A 20,126-nucleotide genomic window follows, 5' to 3' on the forward strand; every position below is an offset into this window, starting at 1 on the left:
TGATGTAATATAAGATCACAGTATTTGATTGGCTAGAACATCTTGGAGATCACCTTGTCCAACCTGAATTTCAAATCTTTAAGAGTATTAGCTCAACTCCAAACCTGTCTGTACGAGGAGACTAAATTGGGCCTATGCATCTATCTTTTTGAGCAGGACTGGCAAGACAACGGATCCCCTCTCAAGTCTTTGAGCGCAAAGTGAATAGGTTCTCAAGGTTATACGTACTTTTAAGAAATCTTTCAGTTTACCCTCTGATCACTCCTATGCTGCCTGGCGGGCTGAGGGGGGAATCAAGTATCTAGGTTTTGCTTCCAGCATGTTGAGAAGCCACGACTTTCTCAGTGACGATCCTGGAGCTTCAAATCACCTACCAAAAATAGTTTTCGTCATTTTATATGTGATTCCTGTTACATATAAGCCGCCCCCTTTGGTGGAGCCCGGTCGCGTCCGACAGCGGCAGCCGCAAGCCCGGGCAATCCCCCATCCTCTCTAAGGTTTTGCGGGGTCCGATTCGGCCAGGGGTGGCTTGGAGCACGTGGTGACGAGGGGACAGGGGACGCGATCCCCGCCCCGGGAGCCCCTCTACCAAGAAACGACCCACCCAACTCCCAGCCAGGCCCCTTTCTGCGAAGTTAGAGACTCGCTGATCCGTAATGGATCTCAGTTCATTTAACAGGCCCCGCGCCCCCAGTTCCTCAGAGGCCCGCCTCTCTTCAGGGGTCTTGTACCCCCCTGGGGGCGGTGACTGACGACGCTCAGAAGGCGAGAAACGGCTCCCTAAGCCGCTCACCGGGTCCCTCTCTCCCCACAATGCACCGGGGCCAGCAGGAAGGCCGCTCCGACCCCTAATTTTCCCGCGAATTCAGTTCAAAGAGGCGGCCGGGCCCGCGATCGGCAGCGCGCACGGGCCAACCAAGCCGCGGCTCCGCGAGAAGCGCCTCCGCGTGACTGACGGGAGAATCAGCGGGCCAACGGGCTGGGCGGCCGGGCGGCGCGCGCTCCCGCCGGCCAATCAGGACGCCGGGCGGGGGAAGTGGGCGGAGCGAGGCCAGGCTAGGGTGAGCGGCCTCCGGAGCGGAGCGGGGCTCTCAGGAGGAGACACTTTTTTTTTCCTCCCTCCTTCCCTCCTCTCCTCCTCCCTTCCCTTCCCCTCTCCTCCCCTCTCTCCTCCTTCCCCCCTCGGTCCGCCGGAGCCTGCTGGGGCGAGCGGTTGGTATTGCAGGCGCTTACTCTCCGGGGCCGCCCGGCGGGTAGCTGGCGGGGGGAGGAGGCAGGAACCGCGATGGCGCCTCAGAAGCACGGCGGTGGGGGAGGGGGCGGCTCGGGGCCCAGCGCGGGGTCCGGGGGAGGCGGCTTCGGGGGTTCGGCGGCGGTGGCGGCGGCGACGGCGTCGGGCGGCAAATCCGGCGGCGGGGGCTGTGGAGGCGGCGGCAGTTACTCGGCCTCCTCCTCCTCCTCCGCGGCGGCAGCGGCGGGGGCCGCGGTGTTACCGGTGAAGAAGCCGAAAATGGAGCACGTCCAGGCTGACCACGAGCTTTTCCTCCAGGCCTTTGAGAGTGAGTGTGTTTGAGGCTTTGAGGGCAGGAATACCCCCTCTTCCAGCATAAGGGGGCCGGGACACTCGTGCTGGGCCCCCCTTCCTCGCCGGGACTCGACTTGATTGGGGAGTAGAGGGAGAAATTGAGGGGGCTGTTCCCACTTTAGGGATTACGGTCAAGGGGGCCCTAAGTCTAGGTAGGGCCTTTGGGGGGGTGGAACTGGGGGTGCAGGTGAGGTTCTTGAATCCCCGAAGATATACACGAGAGGTTGGGCAGTGGGGCCCCACGTTAAGAGCAGGCTTTTAGATGAGGTTACAGTTGGACTGAGGATGCAGTCAGTCCCAAGACTAGTTCTTGCTTTCTTTCATGTCTTTTCTTACTCTAGAAGTACAAGGGTTTCGGTTGTAGGTTTTGAGGAGCAAAATTAAGTCCGTGAAGAGATGAGTGCAGTAAAGTGGACCAAATTGTCATTTGTCTGAAATGCTTTCGCACTAACTTGGTGCTGCATGGTAACATGGCACCTTCTGATGCTTTAAACCTTTCAAGTCTATCCACCCATTCCTTGGGTATGTAAACTGAGGTAGTGCTTAAGCATCTTATCTTTAGACGAGCTGGGAATTTTGCCCGTTGTACTTGTCTTCATTCCAGAACATTTTCTTATGTCAGTTTCGGCTTTTAAGGTCTCATTTAAGGGGCAAAACTATGACTTGATTTGGAAAGGTAGGCAAGGTGTCTGGAAACAAACAATAGAATTTATTAAAAACATCATGACTGTAAATAATCTCAACTGCCCTTTAATGAATATTATATCGTGATTGTTTTCCTTTTTGCTTTTGTGTACATTTTATAATTTGGGTGATCGCTAATAGCTAAATAACAGAAACTTGAATAAACGCGGCTTTACCGCCGAATGTCTTTATTTACAATTTTACCGTGGCATATGTTAAAGGCCTGGTATCAGCTGTGCTTGAAAAGACGTATTACATTGTTTAATACCCTTCTTTCATTCTGATTAGTGCTTCATGAAATTCTAATTGGAATTTAATACAAGGAATTTCAGTTTTTATTGAAACGAATATTGAACCGGCTTGAGAGATTCACCGTCTTACTTTTGCTTAATCTACTTTCAAAAATCTGGAGTGCTTTTAATTGGAAAAATGGTGGAGAACTGAAGGGCAGTGATGACAATAAACATACGTGTTTGTAGCCCTTCTAAATTATCTTCTCTCCTTTTCGTTTATTTGACACTAAAACTAAACTAAACTGAAGATTAAGTGGAAATTTAAACATTTCTTTCTAAATGTTATGAGAAGACAAATCTGCCAAGAAAGTTTAAGCTATTTTGCTTTCTAATGAGTTTACCTTGGAGGAGTAAACTGTCATTAAGTGCTAGATTTTGTCACAAAACAACTTGATTGTTCTTTAATATCGATCTTCTGAGAAGTTAAAATGCTTTGGTATATTTACCTATACAGTCATTTATCTTTAGTTCATTTTGATACTCCTTTATTTAAAGAAATGTGATACTACTAAATCATTAAGGGAACTGGTATTGTTGTATTTGTATATAAAATATATTTTTCATCTATAGAGGCAAACGCATTTTAACTAAAGAGCATTAAAAAGACTAGGAATCTGTTGATTAAAATATGTGTTGAGGTAGTATTTACATATTGGGATAATATTTACATTGAACAAAAACAGATAAAAACTTCAATTATAACTAAATATTCATTGGAAATTTTAGCTATAGTTTGTGTCTCATTTCAGTATTGACTGACTTTCATCATATCTGCATCAGGACATCTAGGAAACAGTTTTATTCTGTTTTGGCTTACTACAGATTTTTTAAAAGACCTGTTAAAAAGTGAAAATTAATTTTGTTATTTAGCATCTCTAAGTTCTTTTGCTGAATCCAGCTACCTCATTTCAGCTACTTTTTGGGAGGAGATGGGTTATAGTTTAAATTAGCTAAATTAAATCAGTGTAATTACTCTTCAGTTCTGCATACAGACTAGTTTTAAAAGTAGCTACCTTAGAAATGCAAGGCTTAAGCACAAGCTTGTAGAGAACCTTAAATTTAAAATAAATGTAGATGAGTTTTGTGGATATATGCCATAGATTGAATGTCTTTTGATCTTATTGTGCCTACTAATTTTCTTGATGTCAATATTTAGTACATGGTTTTCATGTAAGTGATTGGTTTACATTAGTTATAATACTGGCTGGGCTGGTTATTTTCTTGAGAACTTAAGTAATCCTTTTGTTTCCTGTTACCTAGAACCAACGCAGATCTATAGATTTCTTCGAACTCGAAATCTTATAGCTGTAAGTAGTCAATAAAATTAATGAATATTATTTTTTTCTTAGAATTTTACCTAATTTTAATATTTTTAAAACTTTTTTTATAGCCAATATTTTTGCACAGGACTCTTACTTACATGTCTCATCGAAACTCCAGAACAAACATCAAAAGGTACGTTTTATGAATCTTATTTTGAGTTGATCAAATAATATTAAAGTTTTATTTTAAAATAGGCTATTTCTAATTAAAGATTAAATATGAAAACTGAGGTGAAAAAGTGACCAGTTGAATTGGTTGCTAGGTGATTTTTTATTAGTATCATTTTTATAAATCCCAGTTTATTACCAGTTTTTTTTTCCTGGTAGAAATGATTTAGTAGTGGAGTGAAACAAGTGATTTTACTGAATAATATTTTTACTTTGTGCTGAGTTATTTTCAAGTTTAGTAGAAGCTGAGGATTTAAATATGAAAGCGCTCAGGGGAGCTATCTTCAATACATAAATTTAGGTTAATTTTTAAATATTTCTTACATGTTCTAACAATAAAGAATTTGCTTCCATAATCATAGGTTCAGAAAGTTTCATTTTATGTCTTTGGTGGTGGTCTTTCTAGAAGAGGAAATATTTTTGAAGTCCATAGATTTAATGTCCTTAAAAAACAAGAAGACTTAATTATCTAGGTTAAGTGGAGTCTGGAGGTGTCCATCAGAACTTATTTTTGTTTATAACATGTAATATTTAACCATATGTAATTATAGAATGCTAGTTTCTTATCCTACATGCAAGGTTATTGAGTACATCAAGTGAACAGTTTTAAGTTTAAAGGAGAGGACTTGTATTAGGCATTTGGTATTGTTAATCTTGACTCACTAAAACCATTAAGCTATCCCAATAGACTTTGAAACCAAACTCCTTTGGAGGCTCCTACTGATTACTAAGTAAGCATCATGTTTCTATAGCAAGACTTGGTTCAGCTTTGTACATACACGTAGGTGTACTTTGAAGGATTGAAATGTTAAAGCTATCTTCTGGTAATCGTTCTGAACAGAGAGAGTATGTGAGCGATGCGTGCTTGTGTGCATTACATTTAATAGGTGAAGCTTGCCAAGAGCCTAAATAACTAGGAAGAAGGTGATGGATTAGGCAACAGAATTAAATTTGTCAGCTCTTTGCCTGTCTGTGCCATTATTTGATCTATGCCAGGGTTCAGCAGACTTTTTCTGTGGAGGAACAGATAGTAAATATTTTAGGCTTTGTGGTCCAGGAGGCAGAATTAAGATTAGTAAGCATGTATGTAGATACTTACACAAAAAGAGAGAAAACAAATGTCCACAAATTTTTTATTGATGAAATTTAAAATATAATAATTGAGTACAGTGTTTTGTAAAATATGCCTACTGGTTAGAAGTCTGAGACTCTTATTTTTGTGGGGTGGGAGGAAATGACATTCACCTTAATTGGGTTTTAGAGTTAGTATTCTTCTTCTTTTTTTTTTTTTTTTTAAAGATTTTATTTATTTATTTGACAGAGAGAAACAGCCAGCCAGATAGGGAACACAAGCAGGGGGAGTGGGAGAGGAAGAAGCAGGCTCCCAGCGGAGGAGCCTGATGTGGGGCTCGATCCCGTAATGCCGGGATCACGCCCTGAGCCGAAGGCAGACGCTTAATGACTGTGCTACCTAGGCGTCCCTAGAGTTAGTATTCTTTATCAAATCAATCGCAGATATTTATCCATAAAAATCATTCTTAGCTTGTGGTCTGTGCACAGGCAGTAGGCTGGATTTGGCCTATGGTTCTTAGTGTGCTGATTTATTCTACTAAACTAGGAGATTTTGATTAAGTAGTAGTTAACTTTTTCCTCTAGTATTTTTAATACGGAAAATCAGTGGAGTTATCATTTAGGATTCTGCCTGATTTTAATTTAAAACTGATTAAGTTTTTGGGGGGAGTACCTGGCTGTCAGTAGAGGATGAGACTCTTGATCTTGGGGTTGTAAGTTTGAGCCCAACGTGGGTGTAGTCACTTAAACATTTTTTTAAAAAGTGATTAAGTTTTTTCAAAATAATGAGTTAATCCTTAAATAGATAAAAAAAATACGTTTAAAATCTAAATTCATTATTTTCTTGTCATGTTTGTTTATTGGACTATTTGACTGTCTCATTGTGGGATATGTTTCTGTTGTCTGCTAATAGGTGGAGACAGCTTTAAAAGCTTGGTAGAAGAAATTACTTTTCTTAATTTATTGCTCTTTAGGCAAAAAATTGTCTTTTGGGGGAGTTTTGCAGCAGTTTACCAGGCAAGAAACCTATAAATCCCATAGTTTATTCCATGTAAAAATGCATTAGGATTCACTTAATGCTTTTGTTATATGCTTGGCTTATAAAAGACATTAAAACTAATTTTTAACACATTATACAACTTATATCCTCAAATGAGTGCTGTTCTTTTCAAAGTAGATGGTGACTTTGGAAGGTGGTGAATTTAGCCTAGTGATTGTGGTCTTTGTTAAACATGTTTTTGGGACTCCCTTTATAAAATTGTTTTTAAATGTTTTTGGAACTCCTTTTTTACTATCATATCAGCATAATATCCATTGTTAGAATAAATGTATCACTCCTTTTGAATTCATACGCTCAGTTGTGTTATTAATTCTGGTATGTTTGTTAAACTTGCCTTGTACTTCAGTTTTACTTCATAGAGGTATTCAAATTCTATAGACTAACACAACACTCATACAGTGGAAATATTTGTGAGGAGAAGGGCATCTTTTATTGAATCCATTTTACTAGATTTCATGTAAGCTGTTTCTGAATCCTCCTAGGAAAATTTCTTGGAATTTCTTGAATTTTAAAAATATTCTCTTTTTGATGATCTTTTGATAACTATTTCCCTTGTTAAACCTGAGCTGTTGTAGCAGTACCTTTCTCAAGAACAGACTTACTTGGTGCTGGGAGTGAGGCTGCTTTTGTATAGTGGCTTATGTGGTTTGTTTTGTTTTTTTGCTAAGGAAGGCTGGATTGCCTTTATGATCTTACCTATTTCACATGGTTGTTAATATTCAACTTTCCTATGCACTTCTATGCACACCTCCATAATGTTGGAAGAGATGAACCTTTTGACTTACAGTCTTAACTTTTCTTTCTACAGACAGGATTTCTTCTTAATCATTGCATAAAGATAAACTTACTATTCTTAAAAGTTTCCAGTAACTTTACAACCTTCCTCAGTAGTACATTTCAGTATTTGTACTGGAAAGTTCTTTGTAACTAGCCTAAAATAATCCTACATTTTTCTTCTTTCTTCTCTCTTATCTGTGGAGATTGAAAATGTATTGCCATCCTTCCCAAAGTACTTCCTTTTATGCTCTATTGGATGAAACATTAATATTGAAGTTTTCAGTAACTCTAAAGGTAAAGAGAGAAGCTTTTTTTTTTTAAAGATCTTTTGTTAATGGAGGCTGTTTTTTCACCTGAACTATAGATTACATCAATTCTGCTCTTTTTATTAGTATTTTACTGTAATATATTTATATTTACGTTAACATTTCTCTACTCATAATTTTTTATTATACTGGTTGAGTACAATAGCTGTTTTTGAGGAATGAGCATATTACTAATTTCTAGTATCTGAATTCAAGCTTTACGAAGTAATATATGTGGAATACATTAAGTTTTTCATGTCTTAAGTTTGAAGAAAATATATGAGTATAAAAAAATATTCATTTCCAGTTAACATATGTGGGTCTAGATTTTTAGCTTCTGTCTGTAGGACAAATATAATAGACCACCTTAAAAATTAAGATAAGGCGTGTTTTAGGAGTCCATTCATTCCTAAATTGCTTGGGAATGTGTTGGGGTTATTCTTAATTTAGGTTTCTATTTTGTGGAAAAAGTACTTTTTTCTCTTAAACCTCTAGAGTTAAAAGCTAATACTTTTATTATGATTTGATGGGTATGTCCCCTAAACTTCAAAATTTTTCCATGATGGTTGATAACCATTTCTTTAATATGACATGTCATTTTACTTTTGCCATTGCTAATAATCTTTGAGGATGTTTTGTTACCTTCAGATACTTTTTATAAAATATTTATTTTTATGTAACAGTGCAACCATATATTTGTCATTATTTTTATGTGATAGTGCAACCACATATTTGTCAGGTTACTTAATAGAAATAGGTGAATGTTTCAAAATATATATGATTTGCATTTGTTTGGTTCAGTCCAACAGATGCTTGAATACCTTTCAAATATAAGGTTCCATGATGTGGCTTTCCTTGAAGAAAAGCAGTCTCTGCCCTTCAGGAGCTTATAGTCTAGGAGAAGAAATAAAATATTTATGCAAGTTCACATTTATGAGACTAAATGTCAAAATAAATATAAGCCGAGTGTCATAGGTAAGAGGAAATCACTCTGGTTTGGGAATAATTACAAAATGTTTCATGGAAAAGATAGCATTTGAGATGCGACTTGGAGGGTTGTCTGCTGTATTATAACATACACTGTTTCAATGTAGTATTCCTTGTTATGGCTAACCATCCACAATTTAACTTATTAAAAATAATCAAAATCAGATTTCCAACTTGCCTATTATAGTGACAATAAAGTATAATCTGTTTTTTTTTTCCCAGTTGAGAAGTGATTATTTTGTTTATCTGTTTCTTTCAGGAAAACATTTAAAGTTGATGATATGTTATCAAAAGTAGAGAAAATGAAAGGAGAGCAAGAATCTCATAGGTAAGATAACCTATCAGTTTACATTAAGTGACATACTTGAGGAAAGAAGAAAAAATTATAGTGATCATTTCTGTAGTGATCACCCCCACATTGTAAGGAGTTAGAAGGAACCTTAGAGGTCAGTTGGTCCAAACTCATACATAAATCAGGAATTACTAATTCTATAGCATTTGTGGCAGAGAACCCTTAAGCCTCATCTTGAATACCTCCAATCTGGGGACTCACTGTTTTTGAAGGCAGTTGTGTTTACTATTGTTTATCGCTATTACCAGTTTCTTGCATTTTGACTCAAAGTTTCTATAACTTCTGCAGTTGGTATTAATCCTACTACCTCACGTAAGGAGGGTTGGAGACTCATATTTATGGTATCCTTACTCTATACTAGATGGTATGCCAGGTGCTTCACAATATCACATTTCTTCTAAATAATTGTCTTCAAATCTTAAAGAGGCTCTTTTTCCATCTTGTCCTTCCCCCTATTTACACCTTTCAATCAAAGTATTCCTAACTTTATATTTGTAATATGTTTATCACATAAGAGTTTCAGAAACTTGACCCTTTAGTCAGAATCTATTTGTTGTATGTTTTCAAATGTAATACCTAGAACTAACCCCAGAAGTTCTGACTAGCCTAATATTTGCCTAAGCTAGACAGTGTGCTTCCATTTTTTCTTTGATAACGTAAAGAAAATTGAGTATCATTCTAAAGAGACACAGGAACTTGGGTGGTAGTTGTTTATTCATTGACTACTTTCAGGGAGAATACAAAACGAAAAATGTTAGATTTTTAAAAAATGAAACTGGTAAAATTGCCACAATAGATTGTTGTGTCTTGAAATTTTAAATCAGATCTTATCGATTTAGTTAGGATTGTAGACTGGCTTTATGATACTTCACTTATGACTTCTCATTTTAGTAACTGGTATAAGATGTCATTTTTGCAGTTGCTTATATTTTAAGTTTGACCTTTGAATTAGGTTATTTTGTTACTTGAATTGTAAAACCACATTTTTAATTATATGTCTTGCACTTTTGTAGGACTGAACTATAATTTATATTTCCATATCTAGGCAATCTTGACTTAAATAAATTGTGACAGTCCATTCTAGAAGCTGAGATCCCAAATCTTTACCTAATCTATTACTGTCCAGGGAGTACCTTATAACATAAGACTGAGAATATTCTCAGTACGCATACACTCTGTTGCTTGAATTTCTATTCTAGATCGTTGTCTGTTCACCTACCCTAGACAGAGCTCTTGGGATCCTCAGGGCCTTTTTTACTGAAAGTATAAGTTGTAGTCAGAGCCTCATCTTTGAGCTTTCCTGGTTCTTTTCTCTTGAACATTTTAATAGTTTGCCCTCCAGGTCTTCCATGGTTTGTGTGGAAAGGAAGAATGAACCAAGAAGAAAACTTGACCCTTTTCTTTATCTTTCCCATCAAGGTTCTATCTTTATCGCTGCTGAACCTACTACTATCTCATTGTGACGTTGGCTTTGGTAAATACTACTGAGCTTCCCTTAGAATGTGTGTTGTGAGGAAGATAGGTAATACTAGTCGATTCTCTCTGAATAATCACCCAGTAATTTTGTTCCTTTTGACCCAGTGGGTTCAACAGCTAGGCCAGTACTGTAACAGAGGTGTTTTTACGTCACTCACAGAAGCATCAGAGGGTTGCAAGAATTCCTTCCTGTAATTTTGGAAAAACAACTTTTTCAGTCTTTAGGATGCAGATGGGACTAGTGAATTGGCCATTTCAACCCTCCAAGATCAATCTCTCTCCCTCTCTGTCTCTCTCTCTCTTTTTTTTTTTTTAATAAATAACAGACCTGGGGGCACCTGGGTGGCTCAGTTGGTTGGGCATCTGCCTTCGGCTCAGGTCTTGATCCCAGGGTCCTGGGATTGAGCCCCATGTTGGGCTCCCTGATCAGCAGGGAGCCTGCTTTTCCCTCTCCCTCTGCTGCTCCCCCTCCTTGTATGCACACGCAGTCTCTCTCTGTCAAATAAATGAATAAATCTTAAAAAAAAAAAACCCAGAAACAAAAACAGACCTAACTATGTTGGAGCTTACTGCCCAACAAGGCACTTTAGGCCCCAGATGTGTTGAGTACTGTGCTAAGTGCTAGCATCCCCCCCCAAGGTCTTTATGAATGTCTGTATCACTGCCAGAGACACTAAAATAAATTGGGAGATTGCTTTGCTTTAAGTTTACCCCCAAGGCTCCATATTATTAAATTACTTCAATGTATTTCTCATCTCAAATTAGGCATGATCCTGTTCCATTAAACTTATCACATAGCATTGTAAGAAGTTCCCTAGACACCAATATGTCATGCCAGCACTATAAAACTTCGTAAAATCTGTGGTCAAGTTCTCTTAGAACAAAATTAGTCTTTGTTTTTCCCTGACGTTAATTAGTACAAGTTAAATCATATACAAAAACGTATCTGTCTTCCATTTCTATTTTTTATTCTGTACCATCTCAGATCTTACTCAGTTTAGTTGGATCCTGGATTTGTTCAACAGTGGTAGTCTGGGAGTCTTCCATTGGAACTCACGTTCTTTCAGCACTTCCAAAGTTGTAATACCTCTACTCCCAAATCCCATGTATTTCATTCTCCAGAGTTTAGGGGAATATCAAGATACACAAATACTGTAGTACTACAGCTGCAAAGTTAGAACAATGAACTGCCTGATTTATTTATGTCATTTGTAGTAACTTAGAAACCAAACCAAATTCCCAGCATTATCTGTGCGAGATGAAGTTGGTGTTTGAGGATCTTTTATTATTTATATTCTAGATCTACAGTTGTCTTTACTAGTCACAGATACTGGCAGAACGTAGGGGAAGCAGCTGATGGGGGGAAAAATCTTTAAGATGTCAGTCAATTCATGGCAATAGGGCCATACTTGATATTTGTAACCCTACCTCAGTAATAAATCCTACTATCCTTGAAGATTGTTTCTCTTCTTGGGATTCCTGGGTGGCTCAGTCTGTTAAGCATCTGCCTTCAGCTCAGGTCATGATCCCAGGGTCCCGGGATTGAGTCCCACATTGGGCTTCTTAGCAGGGAGCCTGCTGCTCCCCCTGCTTGTGCTTGCACACTCTCTCTCTCACACAAATAAATAAAATCTTTAAAAAAAAATTGTTTTCTTAAAGAATGGCTTCTGGGATTCTCCATGCCAATTAGCGGATGTTAGAAATTCATTGTGGTTGTACCTTTAGTCTCTCAAGTTTTTCTTGCTGTTTCTCCTTGCTTTTTTGGTATGATGGAGTATATTTAAAATATCTTTATTTTCTTTTTAGAATGTCTGACATAATTCCTTATATTCTGTCCTCTTTAGTTCTTATTTCTGGCACTCCAATTTATTGTGGGTTTTGAATTTATTTTGGGTTTTGACCAAGTACTATGGCTTACTGGAATAAATCTCTGGCCTTTCTTTAGTTTTCTATAAGAGCAGAATCCCAGGCGTCTTTTGTGCTGTTAGTACTACCAGTTTTGGAATTCTGTAGTCCAAACTCCTTTGACTTCTAAGTGCATGTCCACTGGCTGAAAGGAGCATGAAGGGATTTCCAAATTGGAGTTGCTTGCAAAAGTATTTGGGTCAAATGAAAAGCAAAATGTTTTCTTTATCTTCCCCTTAATCATCATCCATTCCTGGTCCTCTGTTAGCAGCTGGAGAAATCCCCTCAAAAGATACCGGAACTAATACTTTACTAGGGACGTTTTCAAGCCAGTGTTTTAGTAGATTGATAACATAAATTGCTTTTCATCGCGTCTTATTGTTGTTACTACCTAAACTTTTTTTTTTTTTTTTAAGAGTTTTTATTTATTTGACAGAGATAGAGACAGCCAGCGAGAGAGGGAACACAAGCAGGGGGAGTGAGAGAGGAAGAAGCAGGCTTCCAGCGGAGGAGCCTGATGTGGGGCTCGATCCCAGAACGCGGGGATCACACCCCGAGCTGAAGGCAGATGCTTAACGACTGAGCCATCCAGGCGCCCCAACCACCTAAGCTTTTGAATTAGTAATCTTTCTTTTCTAAGCATCTTTGTATAAAGAAATCCAGATCTATTTTTTTTTTCCTGAGGTTCCAGTTTTCTTAGTGTACCAGGTCCAAAACTATACTCGTCCCAGGGGATATAATGGTAAGCAAAACAGATGAAGACCTTGCCTTTATGGAGGAAAAAGATATAAATGTATAATATGTACAGTTGTAAAATAATTGCTAAGAAACAAAAATATAGGGAAACTGAATGTATGAAGCAGGTGATCCAGCTCTTGTTTGAGATGTTGGATTTGGGAATAGTGGTGGATGGTCAGGGAGGGCTTCCTTTAAAAAATGAGCTGAGAAATAAAAGATGGATATAGAAGTAAAATGGGGACTGAGAGGGTGAACAGATAGTGATTCTAAGTAATGGGGGTATCATAGATATGTCATTTGAGGCCAGTAGAAAAAGTAAGGAGAGTGGCTAAGGCTAGAACAGATGACCATGGCCAGATAATGCAGAGCCTTGTAGGCTGTTTAAGGATGTTGGTCTTTATCCCAAGAAAGCCATAAAATACTCTTTTTTTTTTTTTTAAGATTTTATTTATTTATTTGACAGAGAGAGACGGCGAGAGAGGGAACACAAGCAAGGGGAGTGGGAGAGGGGGAAGCAGGCTTCCCGCCAAGCAAGGAGCCCGATGCGGGGCTGGATCCCAGGACCCTGGGATCATGACTTGAGACGAAGGCAGACGCTTAACGGCTGAGCCACCCAGGTGCCCCAGCCATAAAATACTTTAAATAGATAAATTGAATTAATGGCATTTACCTACCTTTCTCTTTTGTAGATTTAGCTGCATTTTTAAAACTTAAGGCGGCTTCTTAACTCAATTGTATGTCTTTTCCACTATTAATAAATCTGATGTGTTTCTCCCCTTTCTCTTAACAGTCTTGTATTGGCTACTGGTTTTGAAGTCAAATCAGCATCTTTTCATGTTTGAGTTTTAGTTCCTCTTTCAGTACCTGGGCCATAGATTCTTTTCACATACTTACTCCTGAAGGTGCCTTATCAGTTGCTACTGAGCATATCTGAGTCTTAAAATCTAAGTGTTTAAGAACAAATTTTTAAGATGTCTCTCCTTGTATACTCTTTGGGTTTACTTTATGTTTTGTCTGCTATACTTCTAGAAGGGAATTTATTTATTTTGTAAAGGACTCCCTCCCCTCATTCAACTTTACCTTCTCATTATAAAGTGTTCCCATCCTTGTGTCTGAACCTCAGAAGAGACCCTGGATTCCCAGAATAATGGGCTTGATGTAGTCACCAATTTCACAGTTTTATACATGATAGCATTAAATGTGTAAGAAAAGTTGGGTAACTAACTTCTAACAGTGTAGATGCCAAATAGCTTATCATTTTATTATGAGGCCATAACTCTAGAAATGTAGCCTTACATCTGCCACTATTAGATTAATGTGCACAAATTAGAGGCACTAATCTTGGTCTCTTTCCAGCATAAAATCTCTGTCCTTCAGTGAGATCTGGCTATTCTTAAAATTTGAGTTTCCTACATGAATGTCATCTCAGAATGTTAGTCCGTTATGAGTTTAAATTTACTTAACTTCATTTTGCGGACGGCTTTTGAATTGTCAGATGTTTATGCTTGAAATCTTACCTCAAAATTTCAAATTCCTCATCTAGTTTCCTCTTGCCCCATTGCTTGTTTCCTCAGGAGTTATGGATGGGGAACATAGCAGAAAGATGAACCAAATCCTTATTCAGGTATCTGATCCTGATTAAGTTAGGTCACGTGCAGCCTCAAACCAAATAGACCTGACCCATCCTACATGTTTCTTTGCCTTCCATTCTGATTTAGCTTAACAATCAAGATGTGGATACAGCCACTAAGAGAGTGAAGAGGGTAAATCAGGAAGGGAAAGAAAATTGCCCTTTTTTTTTGAATGAAGCCACCTATGGAAGAGAGAAACTGGGCGTCATTGTTGTATTTTATTCTAGGTGCATATTAGAATGTTTACTTTTAGGAGGGGGAGTTAGAGAGGGGAAATTGCATAGCAAATCACATTCACAAAGTTATTTTTTAAGTTGGTTAATTGAAATTTGGAATTCCTTTTCTTAAAGGAACAATGTTAGAATGATAGCTGAATGTGCTTCATATCTCATTTAACTTAAAATGTACCATTTAAAACTGCCTCAAACCACCTGTGGTGAAGAACCTTTTTGTATTTAATTTTCAATCTTTCATAGATCGATGTTTTTGTAAATATACTTACTGATCACAAGCTTGGAGGTTATTATGGCAATGTTAAATTTCCGTAAGTGTTTAAGTCTTACTCTCAATTTCTTACCTTGTTGTGGAATGGTAACAGGTTTCCCTGATGACCTCAGTTTGCAGACCACATGTTGAGTAACACTAATTTAAAATATTTTCTGGGGTAGATCAGTGCAAGATGTTTCTGGCATTTCAGAGTTGGAACTTAGAACCACATTTTCTATAAAAACAATGTAAATAATACTATAAGCACTACAGTGTAATAGTTCATGATCCCTGACCTTAAAAATCTGTTACTCTAGGGGAGCCTGGCTGCCTCAGTTGGTAGAGCATGTGACTCTGATCTCAGGGTCATGAGTTCGAGCCCCATGTTGGACATAATTTAATATAAAAACAAAAAAATCTTACTCGGGGAGGACATTGCTCTTCTTCTGAAAAGTATTTGTTGAGTGCCTTTCTGTAAGACACTGCTAGGTGCTAGGGACACTGATGTAATAAAAAGATTGTCTCAAAAGATAATGTATGTGTGACAAAAAAGTGGTAAATACAAATACTTGAGATTAAGCTGTGATCATTAAGCTCTGGGATGGTGGGGATGGGGCCATTGTAGAAAAGGGAGAGAGTACTTTGATGGATACTTTATTATTTTATGCAAGCCTCACAATCTTAAGAGAGGTCATTTCCTCATTTTATAGATATCACGTCACATCTACTAACTGGAGCCGGAATTTAAATGTAGATTTTTCTGTCTGTTTTTACCATTCTGACCTGTTTTCCTGTGTGGGACTTTAGTGGAGATAAAAAGAAATGGGAACCATATTACAGACAGCAATTAGACAAAAGATTTGGCATTTAGGGGCCCATTGGAAAATTTGGAGAGAGGAATGATACATTCAGAATGGGGTTTTAAGAAAATTAACATGGCCTTGGTATGTAGGTTCAACGCAAGCAGTTAAAACTAGGATAGATTGGTTGTGACTAATGGATTATCTTCTAACATGTGGAAGGAAATTATAGGAAATTCCTCTTGTGTTCAGCTATGTTTTGTAGTTTTGCTAATTCTGCTTTGTAAGGTGACATTTATGGAGCTATTTTTATAGGAGAACACTAGTTATCTTTTAGTAAAATGGCATGTAGATTTTGTAAATGGCAGATACACTTTTTAAAATCAGCTTTGGGTATAACTAACATTCAGTAAAATGCACACACCTTAAGTATATAGTTAAGAGTTTTGACAGATGTATACACTTACATAACCATAACTATGATCAAGATATAGAATGCTTCCATAATCTTGAAAAATTCCTTTGGGCTTCTACAATCTGTCCCTTTAATGTACTTTTTTTTGAGGTATGAATTATATGCCATTAGATTCAGTCTCTTTGGTGTATAGTTCTAAATTTGCACAACTGCACATAGGTAACAACCACCACAATCAAGATAAAGATTCCTAAAAATTTCCTCGTGCCCCTTTTATGGTCAGCCCTCCTCTTCCCCACTCTTATGTGTTTTAAAAATATATCTGGGGGCGCCTGGGTGGCACAGCGGTTAAGCATCTGCCTTCGGCTCAGGGCGTGATCCCGGCGTTACAGGATCGAGCCCCACGTCAGGCTCCTCTGCTATGAGCCTGCTTCTTCCTGTCCCTCTCCCCCTGCTTGTGTTCCCTCTCTCGCTGGCTGTCTCTATCTCTGTCAAATAAATAAAAAATCTTTAAAAAAATATATATATCTGATACATGTCAGAAAGTAATATACATGAATTACCTGTTTTCAAGAATCCCATTGTGTACTGTTTTTATTTTGCTGCTACTTAAGTTATAGTTGTTCTTTGTTTTCTCTCATATTTATGCTTTCGAAACTGCTTGGATCCTTCCATTTCTACTCTTCCATAGTCATTTTGTCCTCTACTGATACCCTAGCATAGTTTTCTTAGTACTGTTCTGGAAATGCCCTTTGGGATCCCCACCCTGTAGTTTTTTAGCATACAGTTTCATGGCTTACCTCAGTAAGAAGATAGAGGCATCCTCACATCTTCTGTTGAAGGATCACTGTCCTCTTACTTCTCTAAGAAAGGGAGGAATCCTGGGCAGAGTTATAAAGCTAACTTCTTTATAATATGTCCTTGTTTTCAATCATTATTTGCTCCTTAAAACTCTCTTGCCTCACTCTTTCCAATTATAAGAATGACTAGATTGTCACCTTATTGCCTTTTACACTAGTACATTTTTTGAGTAAGGAATCAGTATTGCTTCTGTTCCCCCAACATCTGTTCTGTCTAGCCCTCTATAATCTGGTGTCTGTCTGTATCACACGACAAAAACTGTGTTCTAGAAAGTTGTGAATGGTTTCTAATTAACTGATTGCTCTCTTTTGCAGTTTAAAGGTACTACAAAAGCCTATGAATGTTTCTGTTTATTCTATCTCCTCGTAATAGTTTTTCCGTTGTTGATAATTTTCAAAACAAAAGGATCAGTATATGTTTCCTTTTCCACTGCTTCTAAAACTAAATGAAAATGACATGTTGAAACAATAAATTACAAATCTATAGCAGATCTGTAATTGTATATTTCACCCCTAATGGAAGAAGAAAGTGATGGTTCCGTATCATTTGTTAGGAGATTGAATTTCCATAGCTTTAAAATAGTCAGACACTTTTGCATGAACTCAGTTATTCTTATCAAAATTTTCTTTTGACGAAATGTGTCCGCATTTTATAGGTAGAGTACTAAAGCACAGTAAATAACCCTGCCCCTCATTTGGTAATTTGGTTTTTTCTGACTTACTCCTTTGGTGTTTTTGTGTGTTGTGTTGTTCTCTTTTGTTTTTATGTATGTAGACAACGTGTAGAGTCATGGGCTTGCACAGAGTTAAGAATAAGAAGATCAGACATTATGAATTAGCTGAAGTAACTTTGATTTCATTGTTATTTTTTTAAAGTTTAGGGCTATTTTTACTATAGAGCATTAAAGTGATAAATTTTTGTTTGTTTTTTTTATGTTTTTTTTTAGCTTGTCAGCCCATCTGCAGCTTACATTTACTGGTTTCTTCCACAAAAATGGTATGTACTTAAAAGTAAATATATTGGCCTTCTAACAACAAAATGCCTTTGTAAATTTAAAAAAAATTATTTTTGTGTGTGTGTGCTAATTTATAGAATTATACTTAGTGGAAAAAATGTCAATTCTAATAATTCAGTTTCTCTTTAGTTGACTTCTCCAGCTTTTTCAGTTATTGCTTTATGTGGTTGATAATGGGATGTGGAAGATGTAACTTGTACCTGTTTAAACTTTAAAAGTAGTGGTTCTTAAATTTTGTGTATGTAGAAATGTTTTGGCAGTTTGTTTAAAATATATATACCTGGACAAAGAGTTGGATCTAGTAGGTTTTTGATACAGCTTAGGCATCTGCATTTTAATAAAGCACCAAGATAATTCAGAAATAGGTTGTTTGAGGAACAAATTTTGAGAAACTGGCTTAAATGCTTTTGTAGGTGGACTGTGTACATAAAAACTTACTGCTTTCCTGCTAGCCGTTTAAGTTTTAAGTAGATTTTGAAATTGTTAAAATCATTCAGTGTTGTATGTGATCATTCTTGAAGGTAAATGTTTGCTGCATGTGGCTTATATCTAAAATGAAATTCCAACTCTTACTCTAATAAACCATACTTTTTAGGACACTGTTGAGATATATATATATATATATATATATATATAAAAGCTATATAACATCTTACCGAACTCAGAGCCATCATCTTTCCAGAGATTATAACTAGAAAATAATGAGAAAATCTTTTCAATACAGTTAAATTTCTTAGATTTTGCTATTTTTTATTTCCAATATTTTTTGGACTTTAAATTGTCTTAGAACCTGAAATAGGGGAAGAGTCCCCTGAGTAGAATTCTTTCTACATGAACATTATTGGTTGATGGTATTGCATCGTATTTTTTTTAAATACAGTAGTAAAACAATAGAAACAACCATTGCTACCAATGATATATATCAATATGTTAGATATTTTACAAAGAAAAGTATATAGTCTTAAATGTTACTTCATTAAAAGAGGTAAAAGCATGCTAGGTAAAGTTTCAGTTGGTTTCAAAATGGATAAAATGCTACTTGACTTCATCCATCTTTAATTATTGTGTAATGGAATGAAATCTTTTTAAGAAACTTGTCAAGATCACCATTCTTGGTATCGTTTAGTAAGAAACAAAGTTTATTAATAATATGGTTATATTAGAACAGTTTGATAACTAGTCAGGTTTTTTATGTAAGAAGTTTGAAATCTGGTCATATCTCTATTAGCTAATATAACTTTACTTCTGGTTTTGCCTTAGATCTGATCCATTTTTATATAGAAGTAAACTGAGTAGCATTTTTATGTTTTTTCCTAAATTAGTTTTATAATCATCTTATAGCGTCCTTATTTCTAATCATTCCTTATTCTTGGTTTTCTTTCATACTTTTAAAAGAACAATGGACTCTAATACTTTAAAGCTTATAGTTTGAATTTTATAGGTTCGTTAGCCCTTTGTTGCCAGGGACTTACGTAAAATCCATGTAAGTTATCCATAACTGAAATTGATGATGGATATTAATTGAATATTGTTACTTGATTAATATTTAAGTTGGATTAATTTTACTTGAATTAGTTGAAATTAATTGGAGAGTAGTCTGATTAAACTTTTTTCCTGTCTACATGACAAAATACATAGAGTTCAGAATCGCTCAAATTCACTTGCAGTTTTTATTTTTTCTTGATGTTACTGAAGTATATGAGAAAGTAAACTCTGTTGATACTTCTGTTTCCAGAAAATAATTTCCCATTATAACTTTGAAAATTAGTGGAAGTTGGGAAGAAGCAGCTATATTGCCTCTCTTGTCTAATCAAGGTATATTTGTAGTTTTTTTTTTTAAGAAATAATATTTTTAAGAAATCAAGATAGAAAACCAACATCAAGATCCCTAAAATCTGATTATTTTTTCCTTTTGTTTTTAAATGAAGACTTTTGTTTAGCTATTACTACTTGAAACTGCTTAGAATGAATACACAAAGATTATTAGGGTACTATTTTCATGGTGAGTATGGTTTGGAAAGCATTTTTGTTACTGCATTTTATTTTTTTTATTTTTATTTTTTTTAAAGATTTTTATTTATTTATCTGACAGAGATAGAGACAGCCAGTGAGAGAGGGAACACAAGCAGGGGGAGTGGGAGAGGAAGAAGCAGGCTCATAGCAGAGGAGCCTGATGTGGGGCTCGATCCCATAAC

At 36.9% G+C, this 20,126-nt stretch overlaps 1 protein-coding gene across 2 annotated transcripts in view; it reads left to right on the plus strand.

Moving 5' to 3' along the window:
- Positions 1-1,045: 1,045 nt before the first annotated feature.
- The window catches only part of SUZ12 (SUZ12 polycomb repressive complex 2 subunit), a 43,192-nt gene continuing 24,111 nt past the window's right edge, over positions 1,046-20,126 (plus strand). Inside the window, exons 1-5 of one of the 2 annotated variants that reach the window (XM_034640236.1) lie at positions 1,046-1,559; positions 3,823-3,869; positions 3,953-4,017; positions 8,512-8,580; positions 17,863-17,912. In XM_034640236.1, coding sequence (XP_034496127.1) covers positions 1,286-1,559; positions 3,823-3,869; positions 3,953-4,017; positions 8,512-8,580; positions 17,863-17,912 — 505 coding nt within the window. In that variant the 5' untranslated portion in view covers positions 1,046-1,285. The remainder of the gene's footprint in view (positions 1,560-3,822; positions 3,870-3,952; positions 4,018-8,511; positions 8,581-17,862; positions 17,913-20,126) is intronic. The other variant, XM_034640237.1, reaches the window with a different exon arrangement.

Source organism: Ailuropoda melanoleuca, chromosome 13 (assembly GCF_002007445.2).
Source record: "Ailuropoda melanoleuca isolate Jingjing chromosome 13, ASM200744v2, whole genome shotgun sequence".
NCBI classification, from domain to species: domain Eukaryota; kingdom Metazoa; phylum Chordata; class Mammalia; order Carnivora; family Ursidae; genus Ailuropoda; species Ailuropoda melanoleuca.